Below are 20598 nucleotides of genomic sequence, written 5' to 3' on the forward strand. Positions count from 1 at the left end.
GCTATTGTGTCAGTCCAAGGAAGAGATAGATGGTGGTAGTTGTGGAGGGTGAGGAATGGGGCAAGTAGTCAGCTTTGGATAGTAACATGGTTCTCTTCTGATTACTTCCACTCTCTGGGTAAAATGAGTTGATGCCATTAGCTGAGAATGACAAGATTTGAAGAAAAAGAAAGTGTGAGTTGGTCCCCAGAGAGTGAGAAAGTGAACGGACTATGGAAAAATACTAGGATTGTGGGGTAAGCGGGGCCTGTTTGAAGTTTGTGGTCATCACTCTAATGTGAGACAACACCGCATGGTTGTGTGTTTTCCTCTACCCACCTTCAGTTTTTCTGGCAAGGGCAGAGAATCTCATTCAATTCGGGCTGGGATTTTGCTTTCTAGGTGTGGTGCATAGGGAGGTAGAACATGAAGGTTTGTACAGTTGTGAGCTTTTCGTAAGAATTCCTGGAACCCAAGAAAATGAGGAGATAAGGTGCTACTGCCCGTGAAATGTGGACGTTGGTGGATCAGTTTGTCTCCATGCTGCTAGATCTACTGGAGTGTGCTGTGGACTGAATTTCTGTGCCCCTCAAAATTCTTAGGCAGAAATCCTAACCCCCAATGCGATGGTATTTGGAGGCGGGGGCATTTGAGTGGTCATTGTTTAGATGAGGTCATGAGCGAACTGGAATCGAGGTGGGAATGTCCGCGTTGGCAGTCAGACACTTGAAATGGAGACCTTGAAGATATTGGGGCACGTGATCATGGGAGTGGGTTATTTTATCAGCCTAATACAGTTTATACAGTGTTTTATATTTGCTGGGTGTTTTTCTCCTCTGTATCACTTGACCTTTCTAGGTTGTCAGAATAATCACACAGTTGAGACCAGCCAAGTTCACTGCCAGAAGGTGGAGGACTTATTCTAGATTGTTAATGTCTGAAGAGGTGCCTCCTATCACAGTTAAGACTGTGATGTTGGCTCTGTTCTGGAGGTGTGATGATACGGGTAGAACAGGCCCTGGCCTCTGGGCGAAGTGAGGATGCCCACACACCAGCCTCCCTTGGTGCAGGGAACCCTCACCATTCCCAGACAGGTGATGGTGTTTATCAGCAGGAAGGTGTTGTAGGGGGCCGGAGAGTACCCTAGGCAGAGAATCCTCCCTCAAAAGGGGCGTTCTTTTCTGGATAACAGCCAGCAATCTGTAAGTTCCCACCAGGCCTACTTTTCAGTATGGGATCCAAGTTTTTAATTTCACGCAGGTAGAGGTCAGTGTTCATTCTGTGGGTCAGTGCGCAGGAGCCGGGCTTCCGCTCTCCAGCAATTCTTAAGTAAGCGCCTCCAGCGGCTCAGGAGGCTTTGGGGGTGGGGGAGACGTGGGTGTCTTAGCTTCTCAGCCTCGCTGCTGCAATATCCAGGGGTGCGTCTCCCCCTTTTCGATTCTTGACGTCAAGCTCCAACAGCGCGGAGCCTGGCAAGGGCGGTGGAGAGCAGAGGGAGGGTGGCAGGGAGGGGAAGCCATTGCAGCAACAGCTTGCAGGAGGGAGCTGGACGTCTCCCGGTGGAACAAAACCGGGAGCGGGGGCCGGAGTAGGGGGAGGAAGGAGACCTGCCCGTTCAGGGAGCCGCCGGGTTGCTGCAAAGAGGGGCGGGGAAAGGCGGGGGCGCTGCATGCAACGCGCTGGCTCCAGCGGTGCCCGCGGGGAATGTGACATCAGCGGCGCCGGGCGCTTGCGGCTGGAGAAGGCAGCTCGCCTGGGCTGCGCGGTGCACACCTCGCCGGGGGGAGGACGCGGACTCGGGCAGGCGGCCGGGATGTCGGCGAAGGAGAGGCCAAAGGGCAAAGTGATCAAGGACAGCGTGACCCTCTTGCCCTGCTTTTATTTCGTGGAGGTGAGTTGGTTCAGCTCTTTGGCATAATGCAGATCTTGAGGGCAGCTCGGGAGCGAATTCGGGTCCTGGACGGTGTTGGAGGCGCGGAGACTGTGCGGGGGTGCGCGCCGCTGCCCTAGATGCCCGACCCTCCCCCTTCCCCTAGGTTTCTCCGGAGCTCCCCCGAGTGTGCCTGTGACTGTCTGCCGGCCAGGGGTGACTATCACTGGTGGTGTCGCTGCTGGGTGGCCTGCAGGGAAGAGATACCTGTGTGAGTGAGTGTGGGGCTAGTTCTCTGTCCCTCCGGTTCTGCTGGTGTGCAAAGCGTCCGTGGCCCACAGGGGCCATGATGCCAATATTTTGGGATTTGTGTTTTCAGTCTACGAATCCGTATCTAGAACTCTGTGAGCTTTCAGTAAGAATTCAAATCACACAGCCATGCTCAGAATGTATGAGGTCTGGAGATGTTTATAGAGCATTAGAATTACTGACTGCTTTATTAAACAACAACAACAAACAACATTCCCTTATTACAATTATTATGGTGCTCACGTCTGCTTCTAAAATTGGGTCTGCTTCTCTAGACATCAGTCTATTGGCCCTTTTCCATGGCTAACAAAAATTATACATGTGTATACATATGTATATATGTATGTATAATATTTTTAAAATATGTGACACCATCTGCTTTTGCATGATTTCTACATGTACATTTATTTTGTGCTGAGCAGTACTATAGATAAGCAATTAACATGCAGATGTAATCATAATGAACCTCTAACTTACCAAAATGCAGTATTTAAGAAAGGAACAATTTGTGGAAGGGTTAAAAAGATTGACAGGTACAGTGATTCCATGCACTGTGGTCCATTGCATTAGGAAGACATTTTTTAGGCAAGAGGTTTATTAAATCATAGGTAGAAAAGAGATACATTGGATAGGTTTGGAGAATTTAGATGGTTGTAGTCATAACATTATGTTCTGAAATTAAAACCTGGATTGCAAAAGAGAGTGTTAGAGTGTTGATGAATTATAAATATCTTTCATTGGTTGTCTTTTCAGGCAAATATGGAGGTTTAGTACTTCCAAGTACAGATAGTAGATTCTGTATTTGATGATGGTGAAGCTTATCTATATTGAACGATAGCCACTGCCTTGAAACTTGGGGGAAGGGACGTTGTCAGTTTGTTCTTATATAGGACAGAATATTTGCAAATTTCTCTTAGGTGTCCCAAATTCTAAAAATGGTTTCAGTTTTAAGAAAGATGTATGTGACTTGCATGAGTCTCAGAAAAATGATGGGTGACTCCTTCATCCATGACCCATAGGAAAGAGAAAAAAAGAAAAAAAAGAGAGGTATCCTGTTTATTTAAAGTAATTAATTGATTAATTTGTTTTTATCCTTTCTCTTTCACAAGGGATTTTGAGGTCATGGTTTAGACAATTTTGTTGAAAGATCATAGTTTCCTTCAGAAAAATGTGGGCAGCAGAAGATTCCATGATGAAAAGGGAAAATAAATAGAAAGAAAATGGGATACCTGACTTTAAGCTAAATCATGTCAAGCCACTTGTCGCATTGCTCAGCCACTGTGGTTTTATACTAAAGCACTTTCATTCATATCTGGACCCTTTATGTGTTCTAGAAGGAATCAGTTCATTTCTGGGTTCCACCTCCAGGATGGAGCACACCTGAGGTCAGCTAGAAGCTGACCGCATATGGATTGCAGCTGTATGGCTTCAAAGCAAATACTTTTATGAAAGAGGACAAACCAGAGAATTGAGTATATGTCTTTAGAGTCTATGTGTGAACTTTTGAAGGACAGAATATGTATGTACCCCTGTGAAAGGGGTACATACATATCCCTTAATCTAAAATTTTATAAGTAAAAATGCCTCATAATGCTTTTGAGATGTATCTCTAGGAACAAACATCTCACAAATGTCACTTCTTTTCCATGAGTGGAAATCACCCCAAATCATTACATTCCCTTTGATCCGTTCAGATAACCCTCTACAAATTCCTTAGCAGAGCAAGCTGTAGAATAGCTTGAATACTTGAAGACTATGCTTGGAGTCTGAATGAGCATTAATGACATTATATCCTGGGGGTAACACAAAGTGAGAGCCACAAAAATCGGATTGCAAATTATCTCCCTGAAACTTCAATGCACTATGAACCACTAAAGAGCCTCTAGAAAATTGGAGAAGACATTAGTACACCAGTTATTTAAGGGGTTGACAGGATGCACTACCAAGCTTCTTTGGAGTGACTCATTTTGAAGCCAGTGAAAATGAGCTTTGTATTTCCTTTGGAGGATGAATAAATAGCAGGAATTAAGATGTCAGTAGAATGCCCTAGAATAATGACACTTTGTCTTACAGCATGGTTTCTCAAGACCTTAGCAATTAAAACAGAAAAGTGAAACCTGAGTGAATCTTCCATCCCATATCAGCCCCAAAGCTCATATCTCAAGCCTTTCTATGTTACTTCAGGCAGTAATTTAAGCCCCTACCCCTTCCCCAATTTCTAGAGGTAGTTTGGTTCCATAGCATTCCTGAAGTGGACCAATTTTGATGGACAGAATGGAGAGAGTAACCAACAGAGTGCTATTTACAGTTCATACAGTAATAATTGCAACCAATTATGACGCACCTAATAGCTACTAAGAATAAAGCAAGCTAAATGCTTTACCTGCACCATCTCATTTAGTTTTCAAAGGTTCTCGTTAAGAGAGACATTATTATTATCTATGTTTCAGAGAAGAAGAAACAGAAGGTCATGGAAACTGAACAGCTTGCCCAAGGTTTACAAAGTCAGGTCAGAGGTAGAGCTGGGTATGGATTCAGAGCATGTGCTCTGGCACCCACCGTCTCTCTCGACACGCTGAAAGAATATTCACAGGGCAAAGTTACTGCCTATGGCCTCCCACTGGTAAACATAGAAATATGTAGTTTCAAGTAAGGCTACACCAACGAAGATGACAGTTTTGCCTGATAACAGACCATCCTCCTCCGCTGAGTTCCTCCTTCACAGGACGCCTCTAGATGCAAGGAGTTGGTGGACAGGGTCCACTCCCCATACGGACTCAATAGTTAGCAGCTAGGGTCCCTTCAACAACTCCCCATGACCAGGTACGGAGAAAGAATGGAGACGCTGGCAGTTCAAGTGCAGAATGTCAGAGGGTGGAGACTGCATCCTTGTGGGCACTAGGCTAAGTGGTTCAGCCACTAACAGCGAGTGATCTTGTCCCAGTTCACCACCAAACTCAATGTCAAGCAAACATTAAATTAATGGATAGAATTCATTTCTCTCTGTCTCTCTCTCTCTTTTTTTTAAAAAGATTTTATTTATTTACCTGATAGAGATCACAAGTAGGCAGAGAGGCAGGCAGAGAGAGAGGAGGAAGCAGGCTCCTCGCTGAGCAAAAGCCCCATGCAGGACTCGATCTCAGGACCCTGAGATGATGACCTGAGCCAAAAGCAGAGTCTTAACCCACTGAGCCACCCCGGTGTCCCTAGAATTCATTTCTCTTACACCTTTGGTGTATGCTGCCAGTTGTCTGCTGATGAAGGGGCTTATGGCTGACAGTAATGAAATATATTAATAGTACCTGGTGATTGAAAAAACACATGATGATTTTCAGCACGGTACCTCTATGATCTAGTTTGTTAATTTGGTTTTGCCTTGTTCAACTCAAAAGGAACTCTCTGACAAGCACATCCAAGGCCTTATCAGTTTGGACAGAAAAGCAGGTTAAAAAAGAATGTTCCATTGAAGATAAGGTTTCTTTTGCCTTTAAAGTTCCAAAGCACTCTCCGGCTGATGGTTCTGTCACTTTCGGTGGCAACTGCACTGGCAGCACACCTACACTTAGTGAAAGGTCTTGCAGGCTTAATCACCCAAAATTACGTGAGATGAGGTTGATTATCTGTGTGTCTAGTGCATTTCCTTTATACAAGGCATCATAATGGTTGTACCTGTGCTCAGACTCACCATTTTGTTCTCATTAGTTATCCTGTTCAAAGATAGGAGTTCACATCAGTTTGGTAGGTAATATAAATAAATGACAAATACCCTTTAAGCCCAAAAGGCATAAATTCTTAATAAAGAAATAGGAAAGAGCTTCTTTTCATTTAAATTTTCTGTTTTATGACCTATATTTTTATTACTAATCTAATGTTCTTTTTATGGAGGTTGAAAGCTGTGTTTGACCAATATGCAAGGATATTTTTATAGGATTACAGAGACAGATGGTTGGAAATTCTTGTTTTTCTACACATACACACACACACACACACACACACACACACCCCGGCACACACAGTCAGGCACAAACCCAGGTCCAGGGAGAATATCATCTCTTGCCATTAAGCATCAAATAGCAGTATCTGAAGAATTCCAGATTCAGAATATTTTAAACACAATAAACTTGAAATCATACAGAAGGTGTTCACTAGTTTGAATGTTGGACTTAACAATGGCTGTCTCGAGATTTTGTTAATGCAGGTTAATTACTGTAGGCTTGGTAACCAGACAGGATGTTCCAGAGTAAAAGCCCTTGTTTCTTGGTTGCCGTCCGACCTGGAGAACTTCCAAAAGCCTTTGTTTGAGCACAGATATCCCAGTTTGGTCAGTCTGAGCACCATACGCAGACATTCTGGTGTCCTGATAAAACATTAATTTGAGTTTTGTTTTCTTCTCCCTGGAAAGTGTTCCCAGATTCTTAATCATAGCAAACCTGAAGTCACACGATTTCTGTTCTAGCTCGTGATCTGTGTGAAAATTATATAACTCATTGGATCTTCTCTCTGGGAAATATAGCTAGCTTATTTCTTTCTCCATAAACTTTGGCATCAGTAAGAAGTACAAAATCACATTTCTGCATTACATGTACCAAAATAGTAGCTGGAGGCTTTTCCCTTTTCTGGGCGGCATGGTGAAGTAGTCTGCTCAAAGTAGTCCCACAAACCTGCCAACAGAGATGAGCTGACAAATTTTTCCTCCTCTTTCAGAGTCACAGTGCGCAAAGTCCTCTGGTGAATGAATAACGAGAAGGAAATAGAGAATAGATTCCCAAGTTTTAGAGAGACTAAATGAGGACATTTCTACAAATACCAAATATTGATAGGAATGCAGTACCTGCTTTGAGGAAATTCTGTGCTGTTTTAGGCACCATCACTATCCTACTGTCCACGGCCGTGTCACTCATAATGTTCTGTGGCCTACTTTTCTCTAATAGAAAGAAAAAGAAAAAAAAGGCATTTGGCTTCTACCAACCTCAGAGGAGACTAACGATAACAACGGCAATAATAATAATAATAAGTAGAAGAATCAATTTCAGTCCTCCTATATGTGACAGACCCTGTCCCTACATTATCTTTAATGCTGAGAACTACCCTAGAACTAGCATTACTATTGTGTTGTGGCAGTACCAAGAAAGGATTATTATCCTTATGTTTTACATCAGCAAACTGGAGCTCAGAGAGCTAACTGTGGGGACGCACGGCAATGCAGTGAAGCAGCCGGGATCCGAGGGCTGGTGCCTCTCACTGTTGCATTGCCGCCACACTACTCCCCCTCACTCACACTCTACTCCATGGAACAGAGCAGTGGGTTGGGGACACCCGCCGCTACCACGCCCGGGCTAGCTTCTTGGTGTCTGAGGGCAGGTCCTTGAAAGATACCTGGTCAGGGATCCCTCTGAGTACTGGGGTAAAGTTTTTCTCTTTTATTCACCTACTGAACGTGGGGCTTCGTTAGTGTTGTCTCCTACTCACAGAAAGGGATTTAATCCTGACCTGGAGGTGTACAGGACACGCTATCTGTCTGCCTCAGAAGGCGCTTCCTTTGGGACAGCCCCGGGCACCCATGAGTCTCCTGTGGGGACCAAAGGAGCAGCAGGGATGGAGTGAGGAGTTGGAACTGAAATAAAGCTTAGAAAAGGAAAATCTGCAGGTCTGGGGAAGAAGGAATCCCAAAGAGATAACAGAAACAGAGAGAGGCCAGGCCATGGGGGAATTAGGAGAAGATGCGTGAGAAAATAGAAGGTAGATGTGAAGTGTATGTGAGGGGATGGGGATCCCGTGTGTGAACAAACCATGGAGATCCTTTAGGCATCCTGGTCATCTAAACCGTCTTGTTAAATGCATAGCATTAAAGGCACAATTGTCGGTTTATATGTCAGGAATGTATTACAGATACAATGCACAGCAGATTTCCTGCCAGAGTATGTATACACACCAGGCTATTTTCAGGCAACCTCTCTTTAGAAAATAAATAAATAAATAAATAAATAAAATAAAAATTTAAGAAGTGAGGAAATGTTGTATTTCAGAATTAAGTCTAATAAAATCCTGCACTCCAAGAACATCTGGCTTGGTTCCTCTATCACAGATGAGAAAATTGTGCCTTGAAAAGGTTAATTGAATTACCTAAAGACACACTCTAGTGAATATCAGATCGGGAATAGAACGTGAATCTCCCATCTCCTGTTCCAGTGTTCAGTCCTAATTACTACTATTTCTAGAATTGCTCATATTAGAAAATGTCCCCCTGGATTATAACACTAAAAATACAGGTCATTCTAATTCTACATGTGAACAAATTGTGCTAGTTGTTTGAAAGTTGTATCTTGAGACCTAGGGTACATGTTTCATGACTTGGCATTGCGTTAGTCAACATATTAAAGCAATTGTGAATGGATCTTCTGCTTTCCCAAATTGTTGGGCTCTTTGAAAAACATGGCTATAGCTAAAGACTGGAGTTTGGAAGTGGTATTTTTCTTTCTCATTGCCTAATTGCCCACCTATAATTTCACAATTGCTTCCTTTGACATGACGTCTCTGACAGACAATAAAGATGAAACATTGAAGGAATAAGAATATAATTTACATCATTAGTAACAAAAAAAACCCTGAATTTTCTATTATAATGTATTGTAGTTTTTCACATACATTGTCTTTTTTGATCCTTTAAATACAACTGGGCAGTAGCAGTAGATACTAACTCTGTTCTACAAATGCAGTAACTGAGACTCAAGGAGGTCCAAGAATATGCCTAAAACCCAAATAGTCCTATACGCCTATGTCGAAGTTTGTAAAAAAAAAAAAAGAGGTTTGTATTTGGATAGTGAAATGTCTATTTATGAGCATCTTAGCTTCTGTGGTTTCTTCTAGAATTAATTAGCTGAGAAATGTACTTCCAATAATTCCTCATGGTCAAGTGGATTTTGGAATATGGAAGCTAAGGACAGAAATGTTCTTTTTAACATAGTTAATGTGGAGGTGTTTTTCCTGTCAGTAATTAGACACGGAATCAATTGCCCTGTAGTTCCATTATTCTTTGGTTGTTTTCAAGTCACAAACATTTATGTTAACGCAACATAAGGGAGGATAATTGCTTCCTTATTTGCTGTCACAAGATGGCTTCTGTATATTTTTCCAGAACTGGCCTTAGGTCACTGAGGTATAAATTAAAGAGAGGGAAAAATTTGGAAATTAAAATCAGGGTATTTAGAGGAAAAAGTAAATGACGTATCAGTTTGTTTAACAGGCTGTTGTTTGGGAGTGGGAACATGGAACTATGTATGAATGTGGTGTTTACAATTTAATGTCCTCACCAAAATCCTGGGCTATTTAATTGCTTTGGTGGTAAAACTGCCATTTTATAAAGTCCTAATCATGTTTCAGAAACCGAGCCCACATGGGCGGAACCCCCAAGAGACCAATCTTACATGAAGTAGTCTCCAAAAAAACGGTACTAAAATGAAGTACCAGGGTGTAATCTGTTTGTGTCTTCATGACGGTTCATTTATTCATTAAATAAATATTTATTGATTGCTTATTATGTGCCTTTTAAATTAGTGGAAATAATATAGAACCATTGCTGGCATATTTCCTAGTTCATAGGAGAATTTCAGTAAATTTTCACTGGAAGGATGGAATAAAACAGAACTAATATGAACATAAATTTGTCCTTAACTTTTTTTTTTCCAGCTAATGGAAATGTTTTTGTTTATAAAGTAAATGCTGATGAATATCCCATCAAATATATTACTCTGTCTCGTGAATTATTGAACAATGGAAGATTAAATCAATCTCCATGGTCAATATGAGTCCTCAGTTCTTAAGTATACTTATACTCATTTTATGATGTAAGGCAAACCTATGCAGTTTTTGAGATTTGAGATTTCAAGGAGTGGTATTATTTAAAGAAGGAACTCGTCATTTTAATTTTCATAGATAACTCTTTAAGTTACATAAGGCACACATTCTAGCAAACTCTGGGCAAGTAACTTACTTCCTCCAAGTCTCGGTATCCACATTTGTAAAATGGTGGAAATACTGTGGGCCCATTCATTTTTGTGACTCCTTGTTTATATACAAATTATACAATATGGCTAGCAATTTCTAACGGAAACTCAGTGCTTAGTAAATGAGTTTTCTCTTTCCCATTTGCCAACACCCTCCAACCCCTCATCTCGTCTAAAGTAAACTTTTCATGTGGCTTCAGACTTTACTACATTCCCTTGAAAGGAGTTTATTTTCCTGATTTTTTTTTTGTATCACACATTTTGTTATGTTTTATAATGTGCATACAGTGATAAAGTAATCTGTTTCAAAATAAAAATACGTATAAATAAAAGCTTGTTGAATTGCATGCTCATTTTTTATTGATACAGGCACACACATACACACACACAAAACACACATTCACAAAATGGAAACCACTTGCTTTTAGTATCCTTACTTAACCTTGTCAGTGGGAGAAAATTCACATTCACTGAACATTTTCTATATGCTAGTACAACACTCTACTGCAGGTTTTTGTTCCAAGGATGTTGGTAGGTCCGTACTCTGTGAGACCGTGCCATTCAAATCATTTAGAATTCTGTGGTACTGTATATGAACTCAGCGGCAGCTATCCAGTGCAAAATACATATATTCTCATGTTTCATTTCAGCCATCTATGAGATAAAATATATATATATATATATATATATATATATATATATATATTCTACAAGAAAAGATGAATCAAAGGATAATCTAATCTTTGGGAGTAAGTATCCTCACTTGGGCTATTGGGGTGAAATTCATTGAAATTTTTTTTGGAACAGTTGGATACACACCAAAGAATTAAGTTTTTTCCTTTCTGTGTGATGATCTGGAAATGCTTGTATTGTAGCAACTGAGATTTGAGTGATTGAAACACAGCTTCCAATTATAAAGATTTGGGTTTAGATCACGAGTCTTCTCCAGGGGAAGACATCAAAGTACAGGCAACTCTGTGTTGTAAACTGTATACTGGAAAAAAAATTAACTTCTGAAACTTTTCTACTTTTGGTTCTCATTGGGTTTCTAGATTCCAGTTAAATTTAATAGATGTATGAAGAAATTTATTCAATGATGCTAGATTCTTTGATACTTAAGTCTCATGCATATATAGTTATTTCATGGATAATATTGGTTCTGGTGATTTTTTTAGATAGTTAGACCAGGAGATAGTTAAGATAATTATTGTTTTTTTTAATTTTTTTTTAAAACTCTAACCTCTAGAGCAATAGAAATAGCAGAGAAAAGGTAATAGGGTCTCAATAAATTTGTGTTGCATTAATGTCACATTGGTCAAGAAATCTGTCAGTTACTGGAGATAGGGAAATAAAGACTATACTGGGCCTCAGCTTTGGTTTTAGCCTTGGCCTCAGTCTTCTCTGGCTGATTCCAAAGGCTAGTTGTCGTTCTAGTCCAGTTCAGAAACAAGGGAAGAGATTACTAAAACTTTATCACCCCGATATGTGTTCTAACATGTCCAAGAAGGGCCAAGTGCAATACCTGCCAGAAGATGCCTGTTCTCTGGGCTATAAAAGAATTTTACACACTGTCCATTCCAAAGCTTCCAGCCCACCTGACTCCACAGGCTCTGCCCCTTCCTTCATCACCACCCTTGCACTTTAAGATTGCAGAAGTCAACACAACAGAGGAGGAGAGATGGGTAATAAGAGATGACCCCAAGAAACACAAATACCTTTGTGAGCTGTGTTTTAGTCTCTCATCCTCTCCTGTGTTCTGTCTTCATTTTCCACGCTGCATTAAAAACCATAATGAGGACAACAACTTCTAATCTAGACAGAGGCAGTTAAACATAACAAAGGGGCAGACACTGAGCTTGGGCAGTGGGGCAGGGACCTCCCCTTCTTCAATGACAAGATAGAGCTGGTTAGCCAAACAGACCAGATGGTTGGGTTGCCAAAATCAGAGGCTGCTGAAATCTTGGCATATGAGCAAGGGTTAACCAAATCTGTAATGGATGGCTACTTCTTTTAATGGGTGGGGAGGTTGCTTAAAAATGTCATCAGCTACAACAATGCTTAACGGTCCCTCCAGCTCAGAGACATTTCCATCCTCCTGTGCCACCTTCTGAAGATCTGTGCATGGTACCAGGTGAAATTCTAGAAGGTCCGCCAAATGGCGTGCACACACACACATATACACACACATGCACATGCAAACATATGATTTCATTTATTCTTTGACTTTTGGTTCAAACTACTGACTTTTCCAATTTTTTGTGTTGGTCAAGTAATTCAGTAGTAATTAGATTTATTTGTTTAAAACTTGAGTAATAAAATGTACCTCTTTGCCAGATGTACTTGTATGTCACATCACATTATATTTTGTGTGTATATTACTCATCTGACTTTTTGATGCATGTCAAAATGAAACTCATGATACAATTATACTTAATTTAATCACAGCTTTAAGATGTTAGAAAATAAAAGTTATTAATGTCCAGTCCCACATTAATATTTTACCTTCAATATTCCGTTTATATTCATTGATATCTTTCACAGATACTTTCAAGTAAATAAAATCCTTAGCAGTCTTGGAAAATCTTTAATCTTGAAGGTGGGCTCATAATATCCATTTTAGTATGCATCTAAGAATGTAGGAGACAAGCTTGAAGGAGAGAATGGCTCACGAGACATTGTTAAATTCTTATCTAAAATAATGGATTCGTATCCCTTTGCTAGATAATTGATAGGTCAAGTAAAATATATCAGCTACAAGTATACACTTAATAAATGTTAAGATTTAAATCAATTATTACATAGTAAAAAATATAAACTTTAATAGTACTTACATAAAATAGTTTAAATGATAAATTTGTGCCTGAATTTAGTAAACAACTAAAAAATTTTTCAAATGACTAATGTATAGAACTCAATAATTTCTGTGTTTATAACACAAAATTAGGTATACTTTAGATCTCAAAATCAGAATTTTGGTTTTGTTATTCCACGTCTCAAAATGGCAGTAACTTTTAGTTAGATTTCATTTCCCTGACAATGCATGACAATATATATATTTTTTTTTTACTCCTATGTTGTTTCATATTAGGAAATATGTATTGGACCCCAAATGTATTATGTATTTCCTTTGTAAGACCATTCAGGGGAAAATATGTATGCTTTCTCTACATGAATTAAATAATCCAAGTGATAGTGAAAATGTCATTTAATCTAAGTATATTAAAATTATAATTTTTTAAGAGATATCAAAAATACATGCATAATACCAATCACAGCAGAAATTATAGGGAGGCATCCAGGGTACAAAGCTAAAATGTACTTTATATTTGTTTATTTTTTTCTATTTCTCATTGTCTTTGTGAAGGCAAAGGTCAGAGGTGGAAATTTTAGCAAAATGCAGGAAGTATAATGATCACACACATGAACACAGATGCTGGGTTTCTTGGAGTTTATAATCTAGCTAACCAGCTGTATAATCTTGCACAAATCATGTCATCTGTCTTGGCTCAGTTCTCCCATCTGCGGGTATAATAATGGTAGCTAATAATAGGAAGAGGTTTTATGAAGATTGAAAGAGTTCAGAAACGTAAACTACTTTAAGTGGCCCCTGAAAGTAGCATTAAATTGCTACTTGTACCCATTTTTTTTTTTTTTGAAGTCAGGTCTATGTTGTAAGGGAAATGAAATTACAACTCTAGAAAGATTTAAAAGCAATTACTTTTAACAATTGAGGTATGGGTCCCCATATGGGTCCCCAGCCTCAGGTCTTAGTGTCTAATTTGGTTTAAAGAACAAAATGCTTTCCAAGACAATGTACATACTTCATTGTCTACTTATGTAAGAGGAGCAGATCTTCAAAACCTGAGGTTAAAACTGTGATTACAAAGCTTACTACCCCAAGCCTAATGCTGGATCAATATTCAGGTGATAAAACAGACATGCATTTTTATTTTAAACTTTACTATTTGAAGGACTTAGTTTGAGTTTCTTGTCTTTTTCAGTGCTTAAAAAAATCATTATTAGAATTGTAGAAATTTACAATAGGAGCATGTTCTGTGAGATAAGTAGGCAAGGATCTTTTAACATGGGTATTTTTGTTTTATCATATTAGCCACACGACAAGAATTGTGTAAAACACTTAACATCTCTGTCTGAGCCAGCCATGTACGTATTTATTCTACATTGAGGCTACTGAGTATGTCCTTTGCTATACTAGGCCTGTGGGATAGAGGCATGAATAAGACCATTTCTGTGTTCTCAAGGGTCATATCATTGAATAAAAGAGAAAAGTAGAAAACAACTGCCATCCCATATGGCAGTCGCTGCGACAGAGGCATTCATGAGGCCATCCCTGTGCAGCTAGAGAAAGGGATCCAAAGAAATCACTGAGGACAGGAAAGCATCTGGAGATTTAAGGGTGCCCCAATTCCTGGTATTTTATACTAGAAGTTATTTACGAGGAAAAAAAAAGTGAAGATAAGAGCAGAAAACATCCAAGATATAATTAAGGGTTCTTAAGATATTACCCAAAAATAATAATAATATTATTATTACATTGGAGAAACTGCCCCGGGAAGAGCATTAAGACCTTGGAATATGAGATTGTTGAGAGCATGATTTGAAAGTGCCTAGGGCTTTTCACTCTTGCTGCCGCTGTTGAAACCCCTCACGCACACATGGCCATTTCTCGCCTCTGTCCTTATGTGGCATTTCTACGGAAGCCTGGGGCTCTTCTTTCCTGGAAAACACCGGACTAATGCCAGATGGCGACATGTGCCAGAGCGGCAGCAGGGTGGAGTGGGGCTTGTGCTTCTGGGAACTGAACAGATAAGGTTCCTTACTTGGGCTTGGCACTGAGGAGCCAGGCACACTATTTAACGTATCTGGGGCAGGATCGTCTCTCAAAATTTATCTTACAATTCCCAAAGAGGTCATGAGTATTAAACTAGATAACTCATGGGGAAATGCCTACATTAAAGCCCAATAAAAGTTCTTTTCTTTTTAGATATGAATTACTGTTCAATAAATATTACTTTTAGTAACTGGAAGTGAACCGAGCTACAGAAAAGACAGGTAGTAGATTTGAGCACAAAAAACTGTTTCCATGGGGTGCTTTGGTGGTTCTGAGGTGCTGAACCTTTGGCTCAAGTCATGATCCCAGGGTCCTGGGATCAAGTCCCACATTGGGTTCCTTTCTCAGTGGGGAACCTGCTTCTCCCTCTGCCAGCCACTCCCCCTGCTTGTACTCTCTCTCGGTCTGTCAAATAAATAAATAATTTTTTAAAAAAGAATACATTTTCATATTTGGGGGCTAAAGAAGTTGATAGAGAAACTGTTTAAGAGTTAAGAAGTGGTTGACTTTTTTCGAACATCACATATTCTCTGCAACCCTTTTCCCCTTTGGCAATCACAACCTTTATAGCAATATTGAAGGGAAAGTAGGCTGGGAGTTATGAGCAAAGAAGTTGATGGCCTGTTTTCTGGACTTGGGCATCTGCATAGGAATCTGGGTACTCCCACTCACCAGCTTTGTGACCCCTGGACAATTCACATAACCGACATCTGCCTCAGTTTTCTCATCTGTAAATTGGGAATACCAATAGAAACTTTATAAGGTGTGGACTGAATGCAGAATCTGTTATAGACCTAGGCACAGTATCTGGCACCCACATCCCCAAAGCATATGCTACTGATTGTTAAGAAATCATTCAAGTTTTCCATTTAATTAATAGTAATGTCTTGATTTCTTTTGGTTAAATTTGGTAAACATGTACTGAGTGCCTGAAACATTCAGAGCACTATGTAAGATACACGGTCTCAAGTAAGTTAATCTTTTTAAGTAGTTTTAAGTAGTTAATCTTAAGACTAGGGCTTATAGGAGTCAGAGTCTTCTGTTCTGAATGAAGATCATGGAGAAAGTTTCAGGGAGAAAAGAATCATGTCAACTTGACCTTTATGAGGACAACTTTTATGGGACATGAATGTAAAAATGTAATGTAAAACAGAGCCTAGAACATGCCTTTTGAGACATAAGTGTAATAGGAACATAGTGCGACAGTGGAAAGTAGGTATGGAGCAAAATTAAACAAGAAAGTAGATGAGGCGAGAATATAAAAGGTCATAAGTGCCATTCTGAAAAAAAATGGCACTTTATTTCGTTGTTAGTGAGACACTCTTAAAAGGCATGATCAGATATGAACTCTAGAAAAATCAGCCTAGGGTGCCTGAATGGCTCAGTTGGTTAAGCAACTGCCTTCGGCTTAGATCATGGTCCAGGATTCCAGGGATTAAGTCCTGCATCAGGCTCTCTGCTCAGCGGGGAGTCTGCTTCTCTCTCTGACCCTCTCCCCTTTCATGCTCTCCCTTTCTCATTCTCTCTCTCTCAAATAAATAAATAAAACCTTAAAGAAAGAAAAAGAGAAAGGCAGAAAGAAAGAAAAATCCATCTAGAAATATCTTAGAGGATGAAATGACTCAAGTGGAGGACACAGGTAGCAGACCTAATACATTATAGAGTAGTGACCATGTAAAAGAAATGAGTGAGATGTCTCCAAAATCATGCTGGCACATGGAGAATTCTAGAAGTAGATAACAATGTAAGCAGCCCCTCATTTCACTGAGAACAGATGAGGCCCAGAAAGGTGAAGCGACTTGCCCCAAATTCTAGAAGCTGGTGGAATAAATGAGGGGAGAAACTGACTTCTCCTGTCTCCGAAGCTGGCATTGGTTTCGTTCTCTCACACTGCCTTGTTTGAATTTGTATCTATGCATGCCATTTAAACCAGAGCTAGTTTATTTGTGAAAACTCATTTAGATACCTAGACCTAGAATGGTGTTATAGACTCATTCCTGACCGTTTCCTTCCCTTAACTACCCTATACATGTCAGTGTGTTTTCTTATATTTTTGAGATTCATTGTAGTTTATCTAAATATGCTGCAATTAAGATAGTGATATAAACTATAAAGCCATATACTGTACTATAGTATATATTATTAATTATCATTGCCAATATTTTGAGGAAACATTTATCTGAAATAACTATAAGGCAAAAATTACCAGAAATGTCATTAAATATTGCACTGTAGGAAATAGAAAATTCTATCATCACTGTGTTGACCTATGACAACCTCCTTTGTGGCATAAGCTTTAGTAAAATTACTTTGATCTGCTAATATTTCTCCTACTTTGAACTTGATTTCAGTATATTATACTACTATTTTAAATTTCACTTTTTATATGATTTGGGGATACTTTACCAGAATTGGTTTCCAGCCTCCCATTTAAACTTTTTATTAATAAAAAATAAATCAAATCAAATTAAATTTATTATTTACATTTTAAAATGTTCCTTTTTTTGTAGATTACCTCTTGCGTATGAGTGGTATGAATCTATCCAGTTATATCCCTTGACTTCTTGGGTCATTATTCATATCAAAAGCAAAGTAATTTCGTTCTGAAATTTCTTGTGCAAAAAAATTCTGAAATTTCTTGAGTGTGGTGTTGTTTAAATCTGAGGGTTGCTGGAGGGGAGGGGGATAGGAGAGATAAGGTGGCTGGGTGATGGACATTGGGGAGGGTATGTGCTAAGGTGTGAAAAAAAATTTTTTTTTTAAATAAAAAAATTAAAAAATAAATCATCCTGTATCGGTCCCATGCAGCTTTTCACCAGCAGCCTTGGTCCAGAATGGCATCTTACTCTTTTCTACAGCAACATTTTGGTACCTAAGAGGCATCTCAGCTTTCATATTTCCAGAACAATGCCTTAGATTTCTCCTACTCAAGCTTCTCCCAGCCTTCCTCCTTCCAATAAATAATGCCACTGACCCGATTGCTCAAGCCTAGGGTCCTTGAAATCAGGGACCTTGATTCTTTTTCCTTCCAGGGCTAGACTGCCAATGAGTCCTGTCATTTCTGCCTCTAGAATCAGATCCAGATCTGGCAACTTCTCTACCTGTGTCCCTGTCTTGCCTGGCTTAGGTCAGGGGCCACGCCTCCACTAGTCTGGAAACTCCATGGGGGCAGGGAGTTTTCTGTCGTGGACTGTCATTTTCCTCACTCACGACCAGGGTCAGGCACACACGACGTAGTCGATAAGTATTTGCTGAATTTTGACGAGCCTTCTACATTTTCACCCTGCTTCTACTTTGGACCCACCACATCCATCCTCAACCCAACAGGCAGAGTGATGTCTGTAAGACCTATTCCAAGTCGTATTAAACCTCTGCTTAAATTCTCCAAAGCGTTTCCAAACGTACTTTGCCTAAAATATTAACTCCGCCCAAAGCCTTCAGTTCTCTCCAAGCTTGGCCCCAAATCCACCTCTCTGACTTTTCTTCTGTCACTGCTCCCTTTTGAGTCTGCTTTTCACCTAGGTTTTAGAAGATGAGTTCTTTCTTGTCCCGTGAAACCTCTGCTTAAATGATATCTACTGAGGTAGGTCTTCCCAGATTTAGAAGAGCAATCCAGGCACTCAATTTCTACAGCCTTCCCTTTTATCTTCCTTAGAGCACACATTCGTTCTCAGATTATAATTTTTAAATCGTTATCTGCCTTCCTCAGTGAGAATGAGAACAAGGACTTTGGCTTGTTCCCAGGACACTGAACAAGGCCCACCACTAGCAGGTTCTCAGTAAATACTTGTTGAATAAATAAAAAAGGAGCATTAATATTATATATGTCAATTGGCTCTTTGCGGCTCTGATACCACCAGTTTAAGAGGATTTTGAAAGACTCTACATTCATGATGGCCATGAAAGAGGAAAAGAATGGAACAGAATGATATTACTCTGGGCCAAGAGCAAAGAAAACTCTCCCAAATGAGAAAGAAAGCTTGTTCTCATGATCAACATGCTAAAAGCAAGTAAGTTATCTGACCGAGATAAAATGTCATGATAGATTCCATAAAATGTTTTGCTAAAATTGATACATACAGTCGATTTTATTTTTTAAAAAGACCTCAAGAAATCAATATTATCCAGCAAATGTAATCTTTTGAAACACATTTCTTTTGTTTGCCTTGTTTTTTAAAACTGTTGTAATTTTCTCTTAAAAATTGCTCCTGTTATTTTTAGTCACAAGTTTCTTAGCAGATGGTAATTATAAGAATCAATCTCTTTCTTCTTTTTGTTTAAACTATTTTCCTAATCTTCAGGTAATTTCCCTCCTCTGTATTGCTACATAATAACAGCTAGTTCACACTTTTTCTTGGTTACAACATAAGTGGAGAATAAAATTCTTAATTCTTGCCTATATGGATCTTTTAAAATCTCTTTTAAAATCTCATTTTAAATTCATTTGAAAGATGTCTGTGCAATTTTATTATGTATATATATCAATTCTATATGTGTGTCCAAATTAGTGCATACCATCTGTTAAAGTTCTTCCATTGAAAAAGTTTTGTTGATGAATATTTCAAAAGATGAAGTATACCTCTGAAGATAAGTATGTTAGAAGGAAGCATTGTAATCTAATTCATTGTTGTCTGGTAGTAAAATACAATATAGGACCACAATGTATAAAATTACTTTTTTCTCAAATATTATAAATATTTTTTTCAAATTAATCTTTTTTTAAAGATATTTATTTATTTATTTATTTGTCAAACAGAGAGACACAGCACAAGTAGGGGAAGTGGCAGGCAGAGGGAGAAGCAGGCTCTGGGCTGAGCAAGGAGCCCAATGCAGAACTTGACTTCAGGACCCTGGGATCATGACCCAAGCCGAAGGCAGATGTTTACCCGACTGAGCCACCCAGGCGTACCCAAATCACTATTTCTTAAAAACAAATTAGAATACAAGGAGTAAAAGATATTTTAAAAATCCAGAGAAACAAACAAACAAAAAAAAAGGGTGCCTAAGTGGCTCAGTTGGTTAAGCAACTGCCTTCGGCTCAGGTCACCGTCTCAGCGTCCCGGGATCGAGTCCCACATCAGGCTCCCAGCTCCATGGGGAGTCTGCTTCTCCCTCTGACCTTCTCGCTGCTCATGCTCTCTCTCACTGTCTCTCTCTCAAATAAATAAATAAAATCTTAAAAAAAAAATCCAGAGAAACAAACATCAAAAAGAAGAAAAATATGATCATTATTTTGAAAACAGATGAGGGTCTTGAAATATGTTTCTTTAGAACTGTAAAAGCTATTAATACATGGGTAGAAAAACTGTGTCACTAGGAAAAATCTTGAAAGAAAGCTGATGTCTGAAATGACTAAAGTGCATAACAATACTGAGGGAAATTAATTTTTACTCAAAAACTAATTTATTATATTCATATATATGCATATATATTTAGAAGTCACTCTGATGTGTAATATTCGTGGAAGTGTAGAAATGAGTAAGATTAGGCCCCCACTTTAAGGAGATTTTCGTTTGGGAAGCAGAGCAAAGGCTCCAACTAACCTAGCAGACAACTGATAGTAAAGAAGAGCATATAAAAATTTC

The 20598-nt window shown here is 39.2% G+C and overlaps 1 protein-coding gene across 1 annotated transcript in view; it reads left to right on the top strand.

The window, feature by feature from the left end:
* The first annotated feature begins 1706 nt into the window (after positions 1 to 1706).
* Positions 1707 to 20598, top strand: part of PLPPR4 (phospholipid phosphatase related 4) — a 41107-nt gene continuing 22215 nt past the window's right edge. The window contains exon 1 of the mRNA XM_044238746.1: positions 1707 to 1870. Within this exon, the coding sequence (XP_044094681.1) occupies positions 1793 to 1870 (78 nt within the window). The 5' untranslated portion in view covers positions 1707 to 1792. The remainder of the gene's footprint in view (positions 1871 to 20598) is intronic.

The sequence above is a fragment of the Neovison vison genome, chromosome 2, assembly GCF_020171115.1.
Source record: "Neovison vison isolate M4711 chromosome 2, ASM_NN_V1, whole genome shotgun sequence".
In the NCBI taxonomy this organism is placed as follows: Eukaryota; Metazoa; Chordata; class Mammalia; order Carnivora; family Mustelidae; genus Neogale; species Neogale vison.